Source organism: Peromyscus leucopus, chromosome 1, assembly GCF_004664715.2.
Source record: "Peromyscus leucopus breed LL Stock chromosome 1, UCI_PerLeu_2.1, whole genome shotgun sequence".
NCBI lineage: Eukaryota > Metazoa > Chordata > Mammalia > Rodentia > Cricetidae > Peromyscus > Peromyscus leucopus.
Genome location: NC_051063.1, coordinates 84,091,986 through 84,105,490, shown reverse-complemented (window position 1 = coordinate 84,105,490; position 13,505 = coordinate 84,091,986). Strand labels below are relative to the sequence as shown.

Here is a 13,505-nt window from a genome sequence, read left to right as displayed (position 1 = left end):
ATTTTATGGTTGGGGTCACCACAGCATTAAAGGGTTGCATGTTAGGAAGGTTGACAACCACTGACCTAGAGCTTTGGGGCATGCCAAGCAAGCATTCTATCCTTGAGCTCCCACCCAAGGCCTTGATTTTTCAAGACAGTATTACTCCATAGCTTAGGCTAGCCTGGAAGACAAAGTTCCCCAACCTCCACCTACCAGTTGTCAGATTGAAGGTATGTGTCATAACACCAGCATACATTTTTTACCTCATCATTTGTTTTCTACAGTGAAATTCTGATGGAGTTCCTGCTCAATGTTACCACAGCACCAGAATTTCGCCGTTGGGAAGTAGCTGCCCTTCAGTCTCAGCTAAAGATTGACAAAGCTGTTGCCTTTCAGAATTCACAAACTCGTAAGTACATTTGCCAATTCTATTCCATTGCTTCCAAGATACTAGTTTTGAGAAGATATTTGTGAAGAAAAACCTATATGGACATGAAAATAACTCCCAAAATTGTAGCATGAATCTTAAAAGTTCTTATTAATAAAATCAAACCTGAGGCTAGGTATTGAGGTGAATGCTGGAAGATCAAAGATGCAGAACAAGCCATAGCCACCTCACCTTGCCAATTCCTCAGCTGATCCTGTTTCCTCAGACTTCCAGCCTCTGAGTCCTCATCCAGAATGAATCTCAGCTAAACTGCTGCTCAAAAGCCTAAAAGCTTAACCAGCCAAATGCTTCTAGTTTCTGGTCTTCATGCCTTATATATCTTTCTGCTTTCTGTCATTACTCCCTGGGATTAAAGGCTCACTTCCTGGGATTAAAGGTGTGTGAGTCACCACGCCTAGCTGTTTCCAGTGTGGCCTTGAACTCACAGAGATCCATAGGGATTTCTGCCTCTGGAATGCTAGGATTAAAAGCGTGAGTGCCACCATTTTCTAGCCTCTGTATCTAGTGGCTGTCCTGTTCTCTGACACCAGATAAGTTTATTAGGGTGCACAATATTTTGGGGAATACAATATTACCACATTTCCCCTTTTTTGTCTAAAATTTTTTAAAAAAGCTTATAACTAATACAAGAAAAACCAATAACTGTATACAATATATACAGTCAAGAATTACATTAACGATGTCTAGTCCATTAACATTTGACAGATTCAGATTAAAAAACTCCATTATATATATTAACAATGTCCAGTCCAGTAACATTTGACAAATTCAGACAAAAAAATTCATTACTTATCCTATTTAAAACAAGTAGTACCTTTTTAAATGTAGATTCAATAATTGACCTTTTTATCTTATCATATCCATATTCTCTCTTTTTTCTTTTCATAATAGATTCAGTAATCTACCTTTTGTCGTTTTTTTATATCTTCCCCTTTTTCTTTTTAGAGTAGATTCGATGATCTACCCATTTATTTATCTTTTTTTCAGAGTAGATTCAGTGATCTACCTCATATCTATATTCTTTTTTCTTTTTTTTTTTCAAACAAAAAACTCTGAAGCTAATCTCCTTGTTCAGCTTTTTTCTTGACCATTAACAATTAACAACTTGTAACCAACCATCATAAACAATGACAATATCCATAACTCATTAAACGACCAAAAATCTCCCATCCCACATCTTGGGAATGTGGGCGTTGTTTTCTTAAAATTACTTCCTGCTTTCTGGGGGTGAAGACATCTTTAGGGAATCCTGAAAAGAATTTTTTTTTCCTCTGACCCCAGATAAATTTATTAGGGTGCACAATATTTTGGGAAACACAGTACCACCACACAAAATGTGCTCCATTATTTAAGAGTCCTGTTTGTTTTGTTATTACTAAACATTTGCATTGTTTTCCACATTTGGTGGTGAGCAAATTGATAGTAAAATCCTGCATGCTCTCCCTATCCCTCGTTGTGTTGTGTTTTTGTTTTTGTTTTGCTTAGAACAAACCCAACAGCAGTTTATTTTAATGCTTCTACTGTTGTAATTTATTGTTACGTATTGCTGTCATCACTTAACAGGATCCTTCCAAAACACACCCCACATTTTTTTGTCTTATTGGTCTTTTGCTTGTTTATTTTCATTTCTATTTTTGTGGGAGTGTATGTGTTTCTTGGGTTTTGTTTGTTTTTAAAGTGGGGGGAAACAAAGTTGGGTGGGAAGAACATGAGCAAAATACATTATATGAAAAAATTTTTCACAATAAAAAATTTAAGAAAAAACATACTCCATAATTCTTAAAATAACTTTTTTGTATTGATATTTGTAATGTTTGATTATAGAATCTTGACAGATATGGCTAGCCAAACAAATCCATAAACAAACACTGCTGACTTTTCGAATCATACAGCTTCTGGTAGGAGCAAAGATGAACAAGTGGACAAGAATGAGCACCAGCTATAATGGCTCTGAGTAGCACTGGGGGCCAAATGCAGGGCTCTCAAGAAAGAACTTATCTATAACTTAGTGAGAGGTTTGTGTGGCTAATATTTTGTGGTGGTGCTTTGTGTCACAGAGGGATGTGATCAAATGACAGAGTTGTAGAAAAGATGACTTACAGCTAGGCTATGGTGACACACGTCTTTAATCTTAGCACTTGGGAAGCAGAGGCAGGTGGATCTCTGTGAGTTCGAGGCCAGCCTGGCCTGCAGAGCAAGGATAGCCAGGAATACACAGAGGGAAGCCCTGTCTCTAAAAACAGAGAGAGAACTTACATGTGCAGAGTGGCTGCTTTTCAACAGGAGGGTTCCTGCCCTCATTTTATTCTGACAAAACATCCTGTTATGTCTCTTGGTGCTGTACTCATCTCCACCTCTAGGATTACTAATTTAGTCCCAACTCTGGATTCCTTGCCAGTGATCCTTCTGCTATGAAAACCAAGTGAATGTCCTTTAAAAACAGCTTGTAAGTTAGAGCCCACACTCTTGTCTAGCCTTTAAAGTGTTCATCTGACCCCAACCCCCTTCTCTTAGTTTTGTTATGATTATTTGTATATAAAAATTGTGCTTATTAACAGGAACCATGTACGTTTTGATACTTGTCTACATGTGTAATGTTCAAATCAGGTTAAATATACCTATCTCCTTAAACATTTTTCATTCCTTAACAGTGAAGACTTTGAAGAGCTTTTCTTCTTTCTAACTATTGTTTCCTGCCCTTACATCTTTTCTTTCTATCAGTGGCTCCTGTAGGCGGATTTTTTCCCCTTGCCACCAGTCCCAAGTAACCACACAAAGGCTTATATTAATTACTAATGCTTGGCTGGTAGCTCGGACTTATTACTAACTAGCTCTTACAACTTAAATTAACCCATATCTATTCATCTACATTCTGCCATGTGGCTTTTACTTCTATGCCATTTTGTGTGTCCCACTCACTGCATCTGCTGGCGACTCCTCTGACCGCCCTTTTCCTTCCCAGCATTCTCAGTTTGACTCTCCTGTCTAACCTTATTCTGTTCAGCTATTGGCCAGTCAGCTTGTTTATTAAACCAATCACAGTGACATATATTCACACAATGTAAAGGAATATTCCACATTTCCCCCTTCTTATCTAATTAAAAAGGAAAGTTTTAACTTTAACATAGTGAAATTACATACAACAAAAACAGTTATCAAGTAAGAATTACAGTTACAATATCTAGTCCATTTGTATTTGGCAAAATTAGAGAAAATATTCTATTATTGCTAGGCTATTAATCCCAGCTCTTGGGAGGCAGAGCCAAGCGGAATCTCTGTGAGTTCCAGGCCAGCCTGGTCTACAGAGCAAGATCCAAGACAGGCACCAAAACTACACAGAGAAACCCTGTCTCAGGAAGAAAAAAAAAAAAGAAAAAAAAATTTATTATCTATTTTATCTTTGTGACTCTAGAGTTTTATACCTATATTATCTTTTATCATAACTAAGGAAAACTTTTAACTATGACTGTCTAGTCTTCAACTCCATCAAAGACCCCAGAAAGGTGAAATGTTACCTAACAACAGGGACATCTGGCTGCCTGGACAGTTACCCTAAGTTCTTCTGTAACATTGGGGCATCCATCTTTGACCTATGGGCCTAGAATATCTGACAGATTTTTCTCTGAAACAGGAAATTTTGAAGGACTGTCCTACCCTGTCTTGGTAAAGTTAGGCAGTCTCTTTTCTTTGTGTCCTACTTGTACAGTTTGAACAGCATACTGTCAGCAGTTGAGGCAAGGGCAGTTTTTTGCCCAAATGGCTAGCTTTTGTCATAAGGAAGGCAAACTCCTCCATATGGAGTTTCTTCAGTGTCCTTATCTTCTCTGAAGTCAATTGGTGCTGCAAGTTTGACTATTATGAGTTGCATAAACACAATACCTCAAACAAGAATAGAAATATACAGTATAACAAAATTAACTTTAAACTTGTATCAGTATACCAAAATCTATACCAATGTGAAATATTAAAGACTAGTAGTTGGATTTTTGGGGGTTGGTTTTTTTGTTTTTGTTTTTTGTTTTGTTTTAAAAGTAGATTTAATAATCTACTTTTTTATCCTGTGATTTCCATATACCCCCCGCCTTTTCCTTTCAGAATGAGATCCCAGCAGTCCAGTCTCCTTTGTTTAATTTTTTCAATAACAACTTGTAACCAACCCCCTTAAGTGATAATAAATATCCATAACTCATTTTGGGGGAATGTGTGTCATTCTCTACACTACTTCCTATTGTTTGGGGGTGCTGGTAATCTTTGGACCCTGAGAAATTTTAGGATAATAGTTAAGTCTTGGCTATAGTGTTCTGTGAGGCTGGATCTTCTCAGCAGCCTTGAAGCCGTTCTGGATGCTGGATCACTTGGGCCATCTGTTTTTATTAGTGTCTGGTCCCTTGTTCTGAAAATACATAAACTTTTAAAGGTAACGTACATATCTGTATTAATACAAGTATAGACTGTGCATGTACACAAGTCAGGCAAAGATGATGTTTTTGTTTTATATTTGAGCAGGTAAAATATATATTACATGTTTTGTAGGGTTTTTTTTAGGTTTATTTCTTTATGTCTGTAGCCTGGATTTCAAGAGGTCTTCCTTGATCAAACCTGATCATCTTTAACCTTGAACAAATTCATAGCCTCTTATTTCCTGTGGAAATAAAAAGATAACCTCTTCCCCAAAGTAACATACCATTTGACTTCCTTTTTTTCCATTTTATTTATTTATTTATTTATTTATTTATTTATTTATTTATTTTTCTATTATCAGCTTGATACAGTATAAAAATATGGAACACTTCACGTATTTGCATGTCTTCTTTGCACAGGGGCCATACTAATCTTCTCTGTATAGTTCCAATTTTAGTATATATGCTGCTGAAGCGGACACTGACTTCCATTTTGAAGTCAAGACATTTTTTTAAATATATAAGTTGGTTTAATCTAGTATCTTTTATAATCCAGTGTCTGTCTCTTAGCAGCCAAAAAATTTAAAGACAACACAATAACATATGGGATCCAGACTCTCTGTGTATTTTCCATTTTTATATGGATTATTTCTTTTATATTACTTTTCTCCCCTTTTAAGGACTTCTTTATTTTAAAACTATATTGTTTAATCTATGACTATATATACTCTTTATCTTCTCTCTCACAAGCCTGTGTATATTTTTAAACATACTGTAATCTGCTTAGTGTTTTTTTTTTCTGTCTGAATCTGTTTTACTGAGCATCTGTATTGTTTTTTGATCACATGAGGCAAATCTTTTTTTTAGTTTTTCAAGACAGGGTTTCTCTGTATAGCTTTGGCACATTTCCTGAAACTCACTCTGTAGCCCAGGTTGCCTTGAACTCACAGAGATTCGCCTGCCTTTGCCTCCTGAGTGCTGGGATCAAAGGAGTGTGCCACCACTGCACATGAGGCAAATCCTAAACTACTATGTCAGCTACCAGCATTGCTCAGTTTAGCACATGATGATTTACACGATGGCCCCCTCTCACAGGCAGTTGCCAGGAGATGCTTTTTTGTACTGCAGCCAGCATGAGAGACTACGGAAACCCACCACTCAGCTTGGCTCATGGCCAGCATGAGAGAATGAGCTACAATGTAGGTGCTGGGTATTAAACCTGAGTCCTCTGGAAGAGTAGCCAGTGCTTTTAACCTCTGATTCGTCTCTCCAGCTCCAATAGCCAGTGTTTCTTACTTTAGAAACAAAATTCCAAGTCATACATTTATCTATGATTTGTGATGAACCTAGCCTGCTGTATTAATACAAGTATAGACTGCATTGTACACAAGTCAGCAAAGGTGATTTTTTGTTTTATATTTGACTATGAGAACCCGCCACTCAGCTTAGCTCATGGCTCACTGGCAACTCAAGCCTACAGGCAGCAGCCAGAAAATGCATCCTTGTACCATAGCCAGCATGAGGGACATGAGACTAGGAAGCTGCTCTTGGCTCCATTTCTGTGTGTCTAGAACTCTTTCCCAAGCTCTCTTAGGTTTTATGTGGGTGTAGTTGCCAAATGTTTGGTCATCATTTGTAGGCAGAGTTTTTCTGTTCCGGCAGCACTCCCAAATAACCACACAAAAACTTAATATTAATTGTAAGTACATGGCCCATAGCTCAGGCTTATTACTAGCTAACTCTTACACTTTAACCCATATTTCTTATCTACCCTCTGCCACATGGCTCGTTACCTCATATTTTATACATCCTGCCTCCTCTGTGTCTGCTAGCATCTCTCTGACTCTACCCTTCTTCATCCCAGCATCCTTAGTTTGGTTGTCCCACCTATACTTCCTGCCTGGCTACTGGCCAGTCAGTGTTTTATTAAACCAATTAAAGTGGCAGATACTCCCACCCCCAAATTAGACTTTTCTTTGTCTGTTTCCTTCGTATCTTATGCTATTCCCAAATTACTCACCTGGGAATTGCTCAGTCATTCTAGAAGACTTCCCAGATTGTCTTTCTTGCACTGTTTTCCATTTCCTACTGTTGTTTCATGTGCCCAGCTGCACACTTTCCTGCTAACACTGTACTTATAACAATTTTATTTTATAATTTTCCCCCTCAACATTTTGAGAGTAGCCATTATATCTGAATCATCTCTGTGTTTCTAGTAACTAACACAGTGCCGGGTATCTTGAGGTATGTCCAAATAATAAACAGATGTAGGAAATATAGTTCCAGAGAAGGCACAGAAGCCAAGAGGCAGGGACAGCAGGGCCAGGGCACCAGTAAAGAGTAAGTCCAGGTCAGTGGTAACTTTTGACTCCCTCAAGCTAGTGATTAACCTAAGCTTGCCACTTTCTTAGCTCCCTGTGTCCTAGCAACTTCCTCATTTCCCAGGGAGGGAACCTGAAAGTAAAGTCAGATTCAGATTAAATGAATTATACTTATGTCTTACAGAGACAACTTTTTGTAGTCTCCTTTTTTCTGTGCATTCCACAGGCACTGCTTTAAAAATTACTAGATATTGTATGGTAGCAAATTTCAGGTTTCTGCCAATTTGAATCTGATATGTATAGGCTTATTGCTGGCTCTTAAATACCATAGTCATCCATACATTTGACTACCTGTTGCTTATCTGTCTTTCAGGTGTCATTGAGAACTTGCATGCAGCTGCCTACAGGAATACCTTGGCTAATCCCTTGTATTGTCCTGACTATAGGATGGGGAAAATAACACCAGAGCAAGTAAGTGATGGAACTGCATTTTAAGATTATCAACGCCTATCCACCAGACCATGTTGTAGTAAACATTCTAGTTCGGGATGTTTGTTAGTTTTTGTTTTACCTCCTGATTTTAAGAAATCCCATAAACAGAGGCAGAATTTTTCTGTCCCTACTGCCCGGTCCCAAATAAACACATAGAAGCTTATATTAATTACAAAATGCTCAGCTGATAGCTCAGGCTTATTACTAACTAGCTCTTATAACTTAACCCATTTCTATTAATCCATGTACTGTCCTGAGACTCACAGCCTTTACCTCTATTCCCATTTTGTATATCTGACTCATTCTCTCCCTTTGCCCTTCTTCATCCCATCATTCTCAGTTTGGCTTTCCTGCCTAACTTTATTCTCTTCAGCTATTGGCCAGTCAGTTTGTTTTTTAAACCAATTACAGCAACAAATCTTCACAGTGTACAAAGGGATTTTCCACAGTATTTCCTCCTTTTTTTTCTAAAAAGGAAGGTTTTAACTTTAACAACAAAATAGTTATTAAGAATTATAATTATAGCCAGGTGGTGGTGATGCACACCTTTAATCCCAGTACTCGGGGAGGCAGAGCCAGGTGGATCTCTGTGAGTTCAAGGCCAGCCTGGCCTACCAAGTGAGTTCCAGGAAAGGCGCAAAGCTACACAGAGAAACCCTGTCTCAAAAAACCAGAGAGAGAGAGAGAGAGAGAGAGAGAGAGAGAGAGAGAGAGAATGAATGAATTATAATTACAATATTCAGTCCATTTGCAATTAGAGAAAATACTTAATTATCTCGGTGAGTCTAAAGTTTTGTATCTAATTTACTTTCTATTATAACTAAGGAAAACTATAATTATAATTATTTAGTCTTCAACTCCATCAAAGACCCCAGAAGGATGAAATGTTACTTAATAACAAGAACATCAAGGCTGCCTAGACAATCACCCAAAGTTCCTCTATGACATTTGGTCATCCAACTCTGGCCTAAAGGCCTAGCATATCTGACAGACTTTCCTGTGAAGCAGGGAATTTTGAAGGACTAGCCTACCTTGTCTTGGCAAAGTCTGGCAGTCACCTTTCTTGTGTCCTGCTGGTCCAGTTTGGCAGTAACTGTCAGGAATTAAGGCAAGGGCAGTTTCTTTGCCCTCATGGCTAGCTTTTGCCATAAAGAAACAAACTCCATATGGAGTTTTTTTGATGCCCATCATCCTCTTTTTGAAGTAATTGCTGCTGCCAGGAGCATATGTGTCTCACTGTTGAGAAAAGTCTAAGTTCTTGAAACATTTTAAATACCATATTCTGCAGGTCCCTGAAGTGTTTGAAGATTGCCTATCTATCTGAAATATATCTATGTTTGACCTTGAAAACCTAATTAACATGACTATAAGTTTGCTATTATAGATGACTATTCTTCTGTACTTCTTAATTATATATTACTTTTTTTTTTTTTCCGAGACAGGGTTTCTCTGTGTAGTTTTGCACCTTTTCCTGGAACTCACTTGGTAACCCAGGCTGACCTCGAACTCACAGAGATCCACCTGACTCTGCCTCCTGAGTGCTGGGATTAAAGGCGTGCGCCACCACCGCCCAGCTTATATATTACATTTTTTTTTTTTTTTTTTTTTTGGTTTTTCGAGACAGGGTTTCTCTGTGTAGCTTTGCGCCTTTCCTGGAGCTCACTTGGTAGCCCAGGCTGGCCTCGAACTCACAGAGATCCGCCTGGCTCTGCTTCCCGAGTGCTGGGATTAAAGGCGTGCGCCACCACCGCCCGGCCTGTATTTCCTATTTTTATGTGGCCTATCATAATTTTATTACTCTAGTTCCTTTTTAAGGACTATATTTTTAAATCATTTTTTAAATCTATGACTGTTTTTACCCTTTCTCTACTCTTTCCCAAGCCTACCCACATTTTTTAAACATTTTATACTGTGGCCCATTTAGAGGCCTTTTTGTCTGAATCTACCCTTTCTGTGTCTCTCTAACCCTTTTTGCCTATATGAACAAAAACTCTAAATCTGCCATACCTCGTGCTGGCAGAGGCTGAGAGGAGCCTCTCTGTACTGTGGCCCATGTTGTAGAATGAGGGAACCTGCCATGCTATATAGCTCAAGCCCTCATGCTGCAGCCAGGCCCATCTCTGTAACATTGCCCGCATGAGAGACATGAATTATGAAGCTGCTCTTGGCTTCATTTTTGTGTGTCTAGAATCCTTTTTTTTTTTTTTTTTTAACTTTCTCAGGCTTTATGTGAATGTATGTGTTCCCACATTGGGCACCATATATAAACAGAGGCGGAGTTTTTCTCTCCCAATTGCCCAGTCCCAAATAAACACACAGAAGCCTATGTTAATTACAAAATGCTCATCCGTTAGCTCAGGCTTATTACTAACTAGCTCTTATAACTTAATCCATTTCTATTAATCCATGTACTGCCCCTAGACTCATAGCCTTTACATCTATCCCATTTTGTATGTCTGACTCATTCTGTCTGGCTCGTGGCTCCTCTCTCTCAGCCCTTCTTCATCCCATCATTCTCAGTTTGGCTTTCCTGCCTAACTTTATTCTGTTCAGCTATTGGCCAGTCAGATGGTTTATTAAACCAATCACAGTGTATGAAAGGATTTTCCACAGCAAAATCTACCCAAGTGGTAGTGGCACATACCTTTAATCCCAGCACTCGGGAGGATGTCTAGTCAGCATTACTGTATAATTGTCAGATCTAGAAACAAATTATCCAGCATTAAGAGATTAGTTATGTAAGCTCCCTGTTGTAGAATGGCACACTGTTTATATGCTGAGAAATGTTAACTGAGGGCCAGTGAGGTAGCTAACAGGTAAAAGCTCTTGCCGCACAAATCCAGTGACCTTAGTTTGATCCCACCTCCCACCATGGAAGAAGAGAACCAACTCCCCAAAGTTATTTTTGGCCTCTTCATATTTGCCATTTCACAGGCATGCCTGTACTCATATACACCCTAATAATTAATTCAATTTATTTTTTTACAAAGAAACAAATATTAACAAATATGTAAACATTCCATAGCATATTTTAAATAAAGGTAGTTTATGAATTTTGATAGACCAAAAAGTCCCATTTAAAACAATAAACTATTCATAGACAAATACTAGGATGTTAACTATGATAAACTCAATGGTCTCAAAGGTCATTAATGTTTTGGTTTGTGAGTTGTTATTTTTTTTTTTTTAATGTATTCTTCAACTAAGGAGAGGCTAAGGAAATTAGTGTAATATACTTTAGCAATTCAATAGAAAAACCTCCATAGAAAGATCATAAGGTGACTTCACAGATGTTTACCAGTCTTAGGTCACAGCCTCTTGATAAACTGGTGCATGCTGAGCCAGTATTTCTCGTCAGGAACGCTTCAGGCATTCTCTGAACCCGCAGGAGATACTGTGCCTCTGTGGTGCAGAACAGTGTATCTCTGCTTATAAACTTGAGAACATGGACACTGTTCCTATAAAATGAGGGTTTTTTTCCTGACCCCAAAACAAATTTTCGGCCCCTGGAGGTAGTATTACTCCTAGTAAGATAGATGCTTGTTCTCTTTGTCTGCTTAGCCTAAGATAGTCTTGTAAACCAAGATTCCCAAATCTCACTAATTTTTGGGAACCACGTGTGGCTGTCAGGTGAATGAGTAGTTGGGTTTTTTTTTCTCTGTATAATAACCTACACTGACCTCAGACTCACAACTTCCAACATACCAGGATCACAGAGGTATGCACACCACTGCATCCGGCTTCAGTTGACTGGTTTTTAAGATTCCACCTAGAATTGACTTCATCCATCTGTAGTGGGGTATCAGAAACAGTGGGAATTTAGGGACAGTGTTAATGTTATTTTTGTATTACACTCCCTTAGACAATTCTGTCATCTGTACTGGAAACTGTATTGGTAACTTTATATGATCACATTCTTGATAAAAAGCAACTTAGAGGAAGAAGAAAGTTTATATTGGCTCAAAGTTTAAAGATATTGTCTTTCATGGCAGGAAGGCATGACAGTGGGGGGTGAGACAGCTGGTCACATTGCATCTGCAGTCAGAAAGCAGACTGACAAATGTTGGTGCTCCACTAGCTTTCTCCTGTTTGTTCAGTCCTGGATCCCAGCCCACATTTAGGGTGGGTCTTTTTGATCAGTTTGATAAGCTGGATTAACCATCACAGAAACCCTGGTAAAGTAAAATTTTAGACAAATTGGTTTCAAAATGGGTAGGACAGATCTCAAAAAAGAAAGAAAAGAAAAAAGAAACAGTGGGTAGAAGTGTAGTAATAGTAGGTTTATCACAGGGTGTTTATAGTGTATGATTCTGTGTGTCTTTACAGTAAATTAGATGTAGTGTTTAAAACTACATTATAATACTAAGGGCATAAGTTTAGTCTCATTCTTGATTTCAAGCCAGTGTATACTTGTAATTTGTTTTCACTCTTTTTTTTATATTTCTTCCATTTTTGTACTGTGGTGTGATGTGTGTATGTGTGTGCATGTTTTGCATACATGTGGACGTTCAAAGCTGAAGTCAGGAATCATCCTCGATCACTCTTTCACCTTACATATTGAGGCAGGAGCTCTCAATCAGACACAGAGCTCTGGGATTGCCTGTCTCTGCCTTCCGTGGCTGAAATTAAAGCCAGGTCACCATGCCACCTGGCACTTCTGTGGGTTCTGGGATCCAAACTTTGGTTTTGACACTTGTATGGCACATGAAAGCACTTCTTCAGAGCAATCCATTCAGTTTTAATTGAGATACAATTCTTACACCATTCATTCTGTTTAAATTCCATGGTTTTATTAGAATTTCCATGAGAGTTGTAGAACCTTGAGCACAATGAAGGTCTTGTTTTTCTAAGCTATAATTTTTAGTGATAAAGTCACAGCACAATGAGCAATACCTAATCCTCCATACTCCATTATGTCAATGTTCAAACCTGGGAGTTTTTTCCTGCCATGATGTACATTTTTAGCTTTTGTGTTTATATTAATGTGATCTAATAGCTCTTCTTTATTTCCTCAGTTACATTACTTTGTTCAGAACCACTTCACAAGTGCAAGAATGGCTTTGGTTGGACTTGGTAAGTCTGAGATTGCCTGTGTGTCAGTTTGCTTCCAGGAGTAACCCCTTAAACATATGCATGGGGTTGAACATTTTAAAAGCTGTAAGAAGATGGTATAGATAGGTTTTAATTACTAGTTGTTTGAGAAACAAATTCCAGTATTTTACTACTTCCTTTATAGTCTTGACAATGTTTGCAAAATTTGTGACAAAGGTAAATTTTTATGAGCAAAGAGCATCACTAATAACTAAGAAAAGTTTAATCTGAGATTAGCAAAAATTAAAAGGTTGGCACTTCCTGGTATTACCTAGGATATGGAGAAGTACACACTGTCAAAAAGTATTGGTGTGCTGAGCAGGTGGCTCATGCCTTTAATCCCAGCACTCCAGAAGCAGGTAGATAGATCTCTCTGAGTTTGAGGCCAGCCTTGTCTTAATAGTGAGTTCCAGACCAACCAGAGCTACTTAGTGAGACCCTAGCTCCAAAAGAAAAAGAATTACTGGTGGAGTATAAATTGACACCCTTTGAATATATCTATTAAAGGTTCTTTATTTTGGATACGATATAGCCCCTTATCAGGTATGTAGCTTGCAACCTATTGCATGGGTTGTCTTTTCACTCTTGATTGTCCTTTGATGTAAAATGCAATATTCTAACAACTATTAGAAACATTTATGTCAATTAGTAAGGTATTGGTTTAATAAATGATGCCTCCATAGAGTGGAATATTTTATAGCCATTTCTAACCACTTAGAAATATACAAATTATGGAAGACAAGTTAGAAACATTAAAGAGAATAATGCCAC

At 38.1% G+C, this 13,505-nt stretch overlaps 1 protein-coding gene and 1 non-coding gene across 2 annotated transcripts in view; one reads left to right on the top strand and one right to left on the bottom strand.

The window, feature by feature from the left end:
* LOC114692176 (cytochrome b-c1 complex subunit 2, mitochondrial) overlaps positions 1–13,505 on the top strand; it is a 31,458-nt gene that overhangs the window by 8,344 nt on the left and 9,609 nt on the right. Inside the window, exons 6-8 of the mRNA XM_028867833.2 lie at positions 267–391; positions 7,525–7,622; positions 12,659–12,716. Coding sequence (XP_028723666.1) covers positions 267–391; positions 7,525–7,622; positions 12,659–12,716 — 281 coding nt within the window. The remainder of the gene's footprint in view (positions 1–266; positions 392–7,524; positions 7,623–12,658; positions 12,717–13,505) is intronic.
* Positions 5,206–5,312, bottom strand: LOC114692249. Its single transcript, XR_003734377.1, has one exon. It is a non-coding gene; the product is annotated as a U6 spliceosomal RNA (small nuclear RNA).